The 12203-nt window shown below is 43.0% G+C and overlaps 1 protein-coding gene across 2 annotated transcripts in view; it reads left to right on the forward strand.

Moving 5' to 3' along the window:
- Window positions 1–3023: 3023 nt before the first annotated feature.
- Window positions 3024–12203, forward strand: part of iqsec3a (IQ motif and Sec7 domain ArfGEF 3a) — a 77718-nt gene continuing 68538 nt past the window's right edge. Inside the window, exon 1 of one of the 2 annotated variants that reach the window (XM_044021755.1) lies at window positions 3024–3927. In XM_044021755.1, the coding sequence (XP_043877690.1) occupies window positions 3248–3927 (680 nt within the window). In that variant the 5' untranslated portion in view covers window positions 3024–3247. The remainder of the gene's footprint in view (window positions 3928–12203) is intronic. The other variant, XM_044021756.1, reaches the window with a different exon arrangement.

The raw sequence follows: 12203 nt of genomic DNA on the forward strand, positions 1-12203 counted from the left end.
CTAATTTGTGGCCATTAAATACTAATTTGTGGCCACAAAATACTAATTAGTTCCAACAAAATAGGTAAAACCTGCGCACAGAATGCTAATTTACTAATACTAATACGAAATATAATATAACACCAATAGCAAAACTAATTGCTCGGGAAAATTTAAATGTTTACTGACGTGACAAATCAAGTGAGTCTATTCAAATGAAGTTCTTTTAGCAAACAGTTGTATTTTTATTTTGTGATCAGCTTCCCCTAAGACTATGGCTCTCTAGTGCAGGTACTCATGATCCCCAGAGGATGAACACCCATGACCTTGCTGACTATCTAGATTGTCCTCTAGCATCACTGACATATTAATATAAATATTACAACAGTTTGATGGATCGCTATATCACGGCAGTAACAGATGACCTTCAGAACAAACTTTTTTTTCCCTTCACGACGTTCATGCTGGATAAAAAAAACAAACAAACAACTAAATAAATACTAATCACGTGTGTCACTTGGCTGAAGTGCGGATCTCCATCAGACGCTCTTAATGTCAATGACGTCGCTCGTTGGCAGAGAAAGGAAGTGGAGCGTCACGAGCAATTCGTCTCCCCCTGACATTAACTGCTTCATTGTGTCATCCGCTCTTATCGTAAAGTCATTAAACTCCTTAAAGTCCTTGTAAAAGACTCATCCTTAGTCAACTTTTAGCTGCATGTATGAACTTGCTCGACGTCTTTGGCGTCACTCGTGTGCGACAGAAGGCAAATCTTTCTGTTTGACTGGATGTGGCTTTTTTCATAGCAGTGCTCTCTGTCTGTGTCTGACAGATTTTAGCATCAAAAGACACGAGCGATGATAGAGGGAATACGACTGGTCCACTCTCAACTTCCACTTTCAACCAGCATCACTCAGGAGAGTGAGTCAGTGTTGATAAAAAAACACATTTCTGGAGGAGGAAAACTCAGCTTTTCTCTTCTCAGGAGAGAGGAATGCTGCAGGTGTGCTGCGGTCAAACCTCTCTCTCTGTGTCTACTAATTACCTTCTTCCATAAATCTTCCATGAAATACCTGGACATTCCCATACAACACGTGCAAAAAAAGCCAATGTTAACCCCATTTGATGTCTAATTTTAGGTATTAGATATACAGTATATGCTTTAGGTGCATGAATTGATGATTTGGGTTTTTTGATGCTCCAATAACGTCGCCCCAAACCGTCTTCCAGTCCAAATTTTGCCTTTAGTCTAATATAACCCTGAATTCCCCTTTTTAAGACTTTTAAGAATTAGTATTGAAAGTATACTTTGTCTCAATGTCCAAAAACAGACCAATGAATGAAAACCATGTACGGGGTTGTTCCCAACGCTCTCCTCTCTGGCGACAAAGACGCCGATTCGCCCGGCTTCCTGCAACATCGCGAGGGTAATGACCGTAACAACCACACGTTGGCTTTGACGTGCAACTTTCAGAAACCGTCACACACAAATGTAATTATGGCGATGTTAAGTGTGCAAACGCGTCGACTGTTCGGCGTTAAAGGGTTTAAAGAGTGTCAGTGTCAACAGCAACTTCACTACGTTGCCGGAATGTCACCCAAGCGGCACAAGATCTACCGTAAACGCTGCTGTAGTAAGAAATTAGCTTCGAGAGAGTCCATAAGTCGTACTGTAAAAAAGCTGAACCTCGCAGCACCGTTTTTTCCCCCATTTGTGCTGCAAAACTCATTTTTGGCTCCGTCCAGCCGTGTGTGTTGCCGGTCGGGTGCACAGGCCGTTTCTCACTTCATGCAGCTTGTAAAGCAGCCATATGGAAGGACGGTCCTGGCTGCTCCCACACTGGCTCGCTACTGTGGACACAATATTTCACTCCCACAAGGTCAGGTGATGTTTATTTTTTTTCCTCTCCCTTTCTTTTTGAGTTGTTTCTTTTAAACTTTTCAAAAAGGAGAATAATTCATTAAAAACCTCGATTTTTCACCCCACCCTGAACAAACAGTATATCATTAGTGTTGCTCTTTCTGGGTGATTTACGCAGACCAAATGTTGGTTCATTTGACTCTGACACTAATAGACAGCAATTCACTCGCACCAAAAAAGACAGCTCATGAATAAACATCAGTTTTCCGTTCGAATCGTCCTGTCGGGGTAAAAAAGAGAGCTCTGACAGACAGAGACACGGTTAATGAGACCTGCTACGAACGCAAAACGTCCATAAAAGTCCAACGTGCACACGCAGGAGCAAACTGAAGGGACCAGATGAGCTCAGGCAGATATCCGTGTATCAGGACACATTATCTGTACAAACCAAAAGCCCATTTCCTCTTCTTCTTCCGCTTCCAGTTGTTGTTTTTTTGACCCTTTTTGGTTAAGTCGGAGACACAAAGGGAATACAGACCGAAATGCTGCTTCCTTTGCCTGATCCGATTTAAAAAGACTGATGCTCGTGCTCCCCTCACAAACCTGCTTCCACCCCAAACTATAACTCATGTGTCTGCCTGTGAGAAACTTGCTGGAGGTGGTCAATGAAAATCATTTTTAAACTAAGTAAGCTGCTTTAGGAAGTACACGCTCGGTAGCCACATTATTAGGTACAGGTCAAAAGGTGGGGAAAAAAAGAACTTAAATTAAAACACAATGTTCCCTCATGACATCGAAATATGTATATATATATATATAATATATACACATATATATATGCATATATACATACTTAAAAAAATATTACGAGTAAACATATTTAGTTTTATATTATGTCACCTATACACTGTGAATATGTGTTTTCACTATGTTTTTTTTAATTCTTTATCATCTTTGTTTTTCCCTTATTTCATATGTAATTTCGGTAGATTGTGCAAATAGAACTTGTCTTCGCTCTCAGTGGCCCCGAGTCTCAAATAGAGGACGAAGATGATGAAGGAGTCAAACAGGTGTGCATAATAAAGTGGCACGTGACTGTGGCTACCGCGCAGCTCGTAAAAAAGTGAATTTCTCGTGCGTGTTGACGTCACCCGCGTCCTCTACAGCCCCGCCCCCACACTGATACTGGTGCCCTCTTGCATCAGCACCATTTCTGGTACAGAGAGAGAGAGAGAGAGAGAGCGCGAGAGAGAGACCCAACCCCACCGGAACGTAGAGGCGTCAAACGGCCGTCAGAACATCCCGGTTACGCACCGCTCATACACCCCGTCGCCAGAGAGCCAGACGCAGCTGAAGGAGCACGGAGCTCAGCCGGGACCTCGGTCAGTGTCACAGCTACAGTCAGTGATGGAGAGCCTGCTGGATAATCCCATGAAAGCCGTTCTGTACCTGAAGGAGCTCACCACCATCGTCCAGAACCAGCAGAGCCTGATCCAGACGCAGCGCCAGCGCATCGACGAGCTCGAGCGGAAGGTGGAGGATCTGATCGGGGAGAACCGACTCTTGCGGGACCCCCACCACTACGTCCAGCAGCCCGCTCAGCAGCAGCAGCAGCAGCCGCAGCCGCATCAACATCAGCAGCAGCAGCCGCAGCCGCAGCAGCAGCAGCAGCATCACCACCATCACCACCCCGCAGCGACTCACCGCAGCGTCAGCCCGCAGGCGCCGGCCCACCTCCACCAGCACCCGGGGAGCAACAAGGCTGCGGCTCACTTCGGCCACCAGGCGCAGCATCAGCATCAACATCAGCAGCAGCATCAGCATCAGCAGCACCAGTATCATCATCAGCATCAGCAGCAGCAGCAGCAGCAGCAGATTCCAGGTCGATCGGCCCACACTCCTCCCGCACCTTCCTCCCACCACCCGCAGCAGCTGCAGCTCGTCCCCACCTCGCCGCAGTCGCCCAAAACGAGCCAGATCAGCCCGGACTCCGCCGAGGAGGACAAGAGAAGCCCCTGCTGCAAGTCCTTGGTCCCGCAGGCTCCCACCACTCTGTGCCGCTCAGTTGGACTGGCCAGGAAAGCGGAGTGAGTAGCAAACAAAAACACAAACAAACACCCAAACAAACACCATTTTAAGAAATAGAGACATCTACATTGATTTATTTATGTATTTTTCTCCTCAAAGCCCTCTATACACAGAATGACCCTTTAATAAGAGTACCAGCACCAGCACAGTCAAAAACACCTGTCAGACTTCACTGCCAGAGTCAAAAAAAAAATGGTATAAAAACTTAAAATGGCCAGTGACCCTGATCCAGTGAAGCTCCTTAGCACAAGAAAATGTGTAAGAAAACAATGTGATGTCGGGTCCTTGAGCTTCCAGGGCCTGGAGGATGAGACAGTGATGCGAGAGGCTGCCGCCGTCGCCTTAGTAACAGCGTCAGCTGAACATGTGGGGGAAATGATGGCGTGAAGCCACAGAGCCACGGCCAAAAAGGTCATCGAGATAAAATATTTAGAAGCACTCCGTGTCGACAGTCATCCCTCTCTCTCTTCTCGGAGTAAAAGGGAACATTTAGACGATAATTCTGGCTAAAACGCATTCTCTGACAAGCTGGGGCTTCATTTCCTGACAGGTAATTCAAGCTCCTGCTGTATTTTCCACATTATTCATTTGGTTGTTGCCCTCCTCAATCAATTGAATGCCTAATGGATATTGATTCCGAGGACCCATGGCTGGCATTTTAACAGCGGCGGTTTATTAATTCTGCACCAAGGGAGACTGTCACTAGTCGGCGGGATTAGACACTGGAGATTAAGTGGGTTTTTTTTTTTGGGAGGGGGCGACTCCAAGTGAAGTTTGTGTGAATAATAGGGGGCGTTCGTTCTGGTTGGTGTTGCACTACTTTTTCCCGGATTTCTGTGTTTGCAGATGGAATAAACCGAGTATTGTTTGTAGGCAACAGATGAGGCAGCGGTTTTTGAACAGGTGAGGAGGAGAGAGAATGTAGAAATGACAAATGGTCAGAGCTCGGGATTACACATTTATTTGGGTCACCGGTGCATCTTTAACTTGGATTTCTTTGAAATATCATGCATAGAAATGCGCAGTATAGTGCGCTTGTGTCATCATTTATATCCAGAACGAGGACACATTTAGTGATTTGCAAAGAAAAAAGTGGCTCCCAACATCAAAAGCACTATATTGTCATCAAATAAAGCAGATCCACTGTATGAGTGACATTGGTGCCATTTCTAATCACTGGTGACACCCTGATGAGAATATGCTTTTAACTGAAACGACGTCGCTCTCTCTGTTAATAATTAGGAACATTTGCATAAGTATTCACCACCTACACACTTGCTCTGTTCAGTCAAACATTACTGATGACAAGGTGATCGTGTCATCGCTTGGCCTTGAGCTTTGTCTCACTGTCTTTCTGGAGAATGAATCTTCCCCCGTGTCACCGTTTCCCTGCAGTCTGCCATCAGCTCCCTGTGATTCCTCTGCATAACTGTCAGCAGAGTCAGACGCACAATTCATTTTTGTTTTTGTTTTTTTAACAGTGGAAAACATACACGTATACGTCTCAGAGCTGCTGTATGTGGCGCTGAACGCTTCCACCAAGGTCACACGTATTCCCTTCAGTGTCTCACACACACACACACACGCACAAACAAACACAATAACACACACAATGCACCGTGCAGAGCCCCATCTGTTCCACTTGGCTGTGTTTGCATTGTTGTGCGTTAATCTATGTTGTGTCATTAAAGACATAATTCCTGAAGGTGCGGGTCAGGAAGAGTCGTGCACATTAGCGTGGAGACCAGAATAGACACCAACACACACACACACAGATTAGGGTTTGGATTAAATAAGTGGGTGCCTTCTGACAGATACTAATACAGAATGATGAACAGTGAAAGGGAGGGGAGAAAGAGAGAGCATACTGTCTCCTTCACTGTCTTTAATTCAAACGCAGTGATACATGAAAGGCATGGACGTGTGACGCACCAGGGTCATTTCCAATTAGCGCATCGATTCCCGGCACGCACGGCGGTTGTTGCCAGTGCAGCAGCAGAAGTCGTACGGTTTCACTCTGCGTCACCGGGATTACGCGACGGTTTGCGCTGTCGGAAAGACTCCAACGGTTTCTGAAATCTTCATTTTAAATTGTACGTTATACGCTATTTTACCATGCATTAAACTGTTAATAACTGCCAGATATTGAAGGTTATTCTGGAAAAATTGTCAAAAGCACTTCACAGGATCGTTTTCAGGCCTTTTTATGGTTATAATAAGTCTAAAAGTCCAGACAGACATTTTTAGGCTTAGAATAAACATTCTTCCTGCACGTTGATCGAATCATGAGCTGAAGATAGTTGGGTGTGCTCTTTGTTATGTTATGTTATGAGTAAATAAGAGTAGAAAAGTGGCATTTTTGGAAAAACACCAAGCTCGGATTCTACAAATCCCTTTAAAACCCCTGGATTTTTACAGCCATGAGCTCTTTTATATCAATATTTTGGATGATTATCACTAAATATTTGTATTTTCTTTTAGTTTCTATCAGATATATGATTGATGGAACTTTATTAACAATGATATGTCAGAATTTAAGGAGCCAAAACTTGCTTAAACCCTATAGAAAATTATGAAATACAAATAAAGATGTTGATTTTGCCCCTGAAAGTTCAAGAAACCATTTTATTGTTGGTCGTAAACGTCGTTAAGGACAGAAAGTGATAAACATGTAAATTGATCCTTTGCAATATTGATATTATAGAAGTAGTAATATAGATTAATTTTAATAAGGAACTACATTATTGGTAATGCTGTGATGCCAAATCATCTGCCTTTTCACTTGAGGAAAGTTGAAAAATCCTCCACAAAGCTTCAAATAAAAAAGTAAACGCCTGCCGCTCTCTTGCGTCAGCCTTTTCTCATTTCCTACTGTGGCATAATTCTAAGGCAGGCTGTGTTACTCAGCTCCAAACAACCAGTGTGGTTGAAAAGTTTTCCTTCTACTGTGACGACGAGCCTCCACTTCACAGGGTCTGAAAGTGATTGTGTTACAGAGTCTGAGGAGGAACCTTCAGAGGCCTGTGTGATCTGAGGGAAACCCTCAGCCATCCTCCTCCTCCTCCCCCTTCCATTTCTGCCTCCCACTCGTTTCAGCTTCTTATTCTCTTTCCCCCTCATCTTTGAGAAATCCGCAGCCCGCAAATGATACAGCTTTTTCCACCTGCCTCATTACTCCTTTCTATCCTCGCCTTCCTTTGTGTGCTTATCTTCTCCTTAGTCATAGTGTGGTCTGAATATTGTTGGCAATGTTAAAGTAATACCACATTATTCCTAATGCAACTTCCACCTTGTAATATCAATGTAATAGTGCAGTAACAGCGCTCTAGCTAGCGCACGGTAGCGTATCGGCCCGTTACGCTGTGACTTGCAGCCGACACGCACAGTATTCTGACTGTAATACTTCCTCACATTGTTACTAGCATCGACATTGAAGTTCTTGCTGTAGATTGTGCACACATTGGCAGATTATACCTCACCCAATCCTTTATACTTGTTTGAATAACTTTAAATATGTCACTACAACCCATAAAATGCTCATTTGCATTTGTCATAATGTGATTGCAGCTGCTACCATGTGAGATAGGTTTTTAATTTTGCCTCAAAATCACTTGGTTCGAATCACAAGGCTAATATTTGGCAGATTATACCTCAACCAATCCTTTATACTTGTTTGAATAACTTTAAATATGTCACTACAACCCATAAAATGCTCATTTGCATTTGTCATAAAGTGACTGCAGCTGCTACCATGTGAGATAGGTTTTTAATTTTGCCTCAAAATCACTTGGTAAGAATCACAAGGCTAATATCTGGCAGATTATACCTCACCCATTCCTTTTTATTTCTTTGAGTAACTTCAGTAACTTCAGTACACTTTTTATGAAGTGATTGCAGCTGCTACCATGTAACGTAAAGTTTTTATTTTGCCTCAAAGTGACTTGGCTTCATTCTGCACCAACCACTACACTAAAATAAAATCTTAAGGAGTCATAAATAGATAATATTACAGTAATACCATGTCAGTTCCAAAGTAATAAACAGGTAGTGGCGCTGTAATGAGTAATGAATTACTATAGCCTACCGCCATTTTATTACATTCATAATGATTTATAATCATAATTATCACATTATAAAGATGGACTTCATTCTCTTCGTTCGATTAGTGTAGGAATAAGATTATTCTCTTTTTACTCTGTTAACATACTAGTAAGTACAAGTAAATATCAGTATAAATCACTAAAATGTGAGACATAACAATATGGAAATATTCTTCATACAGTGGTTTCCCACTGTATTGGTGAAATATGCAGTATATTGCATATTATGCAATATGTATATCTAAAAATAAAAGAATCTCAACATTTATACACATCACCACACCACATTTGTATATGTATAATGTATAGGCAGATTGTTGCCAGCAGCCCTAATGCGTACAGTATATCCACCTCTGCAGTCTGGATCTGTATTCAGTCCCATCCTCGCCAACCATCAGGCTCTCCACTGTTTAAATCTATTGCTGGCTGCAGCTGTAGCCCTCAGTCCACCCTGTCCTTGGCTTCCATGTGCTAAAATGAGAATGTGAGAAGGCTGGACTGTGAGGAGTTGGCAGTAAGCGTAGGTGAAGTGGAGAGTGCTCGAGGTGCAGGCGTGTCTGATCGGCAGCAATTCCAGGACGGTCATAGGTGCTTATATGTGTCTCAGCTGCCCTCGTACGCTCTCTCGCTGCCATTTTACACGCAAAACACTCGTTGTTGCTCGTGTGTCACGTGAGGACTGGCAGCGAGACATTTCATTGTGATTTTTCTGAGCATCAAACAAAAAAGTATCGCTCGAAAAGGAGAAGGATGACGCATGTGCTTGTCTGGTTTCTTTTGCACCACTTAAATCAGGTCTAAACTAGACAGTACTGGACCATATTAGCATACACTCAACACCTCCCACTTCCTCTTCTCTATATCTTTAAAGCATTTTCTTAAACTGTATAATAAACTGTTCTGCTTCCTTTGATTTCATTATCCAAACTGTTCCACAAAAGTGAAGAAACATGCCTGCTCTTCAAATTAATACAGACATAAGCCATTCTTTAGATTATATTATACGCGTCTTCTCTGTCAGTGAATACATTGCGAAAGGAAGTAAATGATCCTCTGCTTTGTACGACTATTCGAGCAGTTCTAAAGGGAACCAAATCCATAAACTAGAAATACTATGTTTGTGTGTTCCTAACATACACAACATGACGTACAGTTCCTTTTGTGGAGTATACAAAGTGGTTGCTCCTGCAAACCTCCACACATGCACTAAGTCAGATACGGCAACACAAGTGAGCAATATAGAACGTGCAACACTTTTTGTTCCAGAATATGTCTCGCTTTACCCAACACAGCAATATTCAGAGGCTGTGCTTCCCACCGGAGATCGCCAATATGTACCTGAGACCAGACCTTGTGCTCTGGTCCTTCTTACTTCACAAGGTGTACAACACAGAGCTGACCGTGCCGTGGGAGGATGCTGTGCCTTCAGTACGCCGAGCTGGCAGCCGATGCGAGGCAACGTGGCTTGAAAACCAATGTTTGGCCAGTGGAAGCCGGCTGCAGAGGCTTTGTGGGACAAACAACTACCGGGCTGCTTAAGGACTTGGGAATTCGAGGCCAAGCCATCAAAGCCCTCTCAACAACTCTGAACAGGCAAGACGATGGCTCTCTATGACGAGGAAAGACGCCACCTGGGCCCCAAAATAGCATCGGAAAAACCCCACGGATGCCTGCTCCAACCCACCTCAGAGTGCAAATCACTAAGGGATCGTACGACCTAGTCCCAAAACAGACCTGTGGCTGCGGATTTCCCAAAACCTCATGACATGATACATATCACAATATGAGATATACAGATAATAATGAACAGCTGCCTTATTAGCCTTTCTGCACGTGTGTGTGGGTTTAATCCGGGTTTCCTCCCACAGTCCCAAAAACACGCAGATTTGGGGATTAGGCAAATTGGACACTCCAAATTGACCATAGGTGTGAGTGCGAGAGGGAATGATTGTTTGTCTCCATGTGGCGATCTGTCCAGCTGCCACCCAGTGGCCTTTATTCTGTACTGCGTCTAAGGTGATGTTTATGTTTCAAAACTACCGTCACAGCATTCGCTGCTATATTTAGTCTCTGCATTGATACACACACTGTCACAATGTCATTATTTTTAGCACAGCACTACATATTCTCTTGCAAGGACGAGAACAAGATATAATTTGTTTCTCACGTGTACGAGCTACAGCTTTTTTTCATTTGCATAGAACAATCAAAAACAGAAGAATTGAGTCGCCGCTTTTGGGATTTGCTAATGGCATCGTTTCAAACTGCGATTTTAATTTTGAAAATGATTAATTGTTTAGCACTTCTGCTTCGACAGTGGCTCCTCCTTTTCTCCCACCGTGTCCTCATTTTCCTCCTGCACTGGACTCAAATCAACCAGAATATACAGAATCTCCCGTACGTCCTCTCCCACCGGAGCGCTTCTCCTTTGGGAACAGAGTGGGAGGAGGTCAGCACACACACATTCACACACTCACACACTCACACGTAGGTTGTAGCATATATTATGGCGTAGGCCTGCTGAGAGCCTGCTGGATGCTGCAGTGTCTCCTTGTTCTGGTGCTCTCGGATCAATGAGCCTGGAGCTCAGCCAAACACGAGCTCCACCTGCGACGCGCTAATAACCCTTTACTGTCACAGCCTCCATCTTTCATTTATTCTAAACCTGCACACATGACATCAGAGTACTGGTACTAGTACCACTATTACGATACATTTTTACTTAAGTACAAGTAAACGTACTGGTCTAAAAATGTACTCAAGTTAAAGAAAAAAAGTTTTTAACAAGGTTGGGGTCTCAAAGGTCAAAAGGGACACAAATCTCACAACTGTTTAGAATTAATTAGGCATTTGTCATTCACCTGTCCCCGTCTTTCACCTGTCTCCATCATTCACCTGTCATCATTCACCTGTCCCTATCTTTCACCTGTGTCCTCATCTCTTACCTGTGTCCTCATCATTCACCTGTCCCTATCTTTCACCTGTGTCCTCATCTCTTACCTGTGTCCTCATCATTCACTGCCGGCGTGTGAATTTTTATTTTATCACTATTTTAACGGATGTGATTTAAATCGTTGATTTAAAAAAACTTACTTAAGTAAAAAGTAAAATTACACATTTTCAAACTACACAAAAAACCTTCTCAATTACAGTAACGTGAGTAAATTTAATTCATTACTTTCCACCTGTGGACATCAAGAACCTTTACTCAAAATCATCTTCAGACTCTGCAGAGGTAGAGGTGAACATTAAAATTACTTCCAAGAAAAGTTTGGCTGATCAGTAAGTTGTGTGACACCTGGCTTAAGAAGCGCATTAACGTTAGTGATTTACATTTTAGAAACTATTTGACCTTAAAATAACAGCTTCAGAATAATTTTGACGCTACACTGACTTGTAATAAGGAGAAAGGTGCCTCATTATCTTTCACCCCCATCATTGCGCCGAGTTACTCGGGTGCATTATGCACAGCCGTCTGTGAAGATCTGCGTAATAGTCAATGATTTAAAAAATGAAGGCTCTTTTTTTTCCCCATGTCTCAGGTAAAAATGGATCATACTTGTTGTGTGATGCTAGTGTTTCCTTCTTACTTCTTAATTAGTTTAGAATGCTGAGTCGACACTGAGTCAGCACATTCCTAACGGTGGAGTGAATGGATGGAATGTCAAATAGGCTGTTTACGCGTTCTACTTACATCCGTAGTTCTGAATTCGGTAACGTTACGAGTGAATTTACTTGTCAAAATTGACCTGGATCATACTGTGAAGTGCGATATAGGTCAATAATTGTGAATTGGCGCTTTATCAATAACAATTTCCTGTTTCCGACGCCTGAAAGGGAAGCAGACGCGCCGTTCCTCCGCCAGTTTTGTCCCCGAAAAAGACATTAGTGGATGCATTAGATGGAAAATGAATGTAGTGAATTATTTTGTACACAGTGATACTTTCTATGCTTCTAATTATCAGTCCCATTTCAGTCTTCTCTTTCCTTTGTCATTACTCAAGAAGGAAAATCCTCTGCTGCATCCTCCTCCCTCTGTCTGAATCTCTGTCTGGATGGGAATCACGTCGACTTATGACAGGGTATGACAGGCTCTGTTGCCATTTGAATCTGAATTACAGATGTAACATTCGGTGTATAATGCTTTTATATCACATTGTCTCACGGAGTATTGT

The sequence above is a fragment of the Solea senegalensis genome, linkage group LG3 (assembly GCF_019176455.1).
Source record: "Solea senegalensis isolate Sse05_10M linkage group LG3, IFAPA_SoseM_1, whole genome shotgun sequence".
NCBI lineage: Eukaryota > Metazoa > Chordata > Actinopteri > Pleuronectiformes > Soleidae > Solea > Solea senegalensis.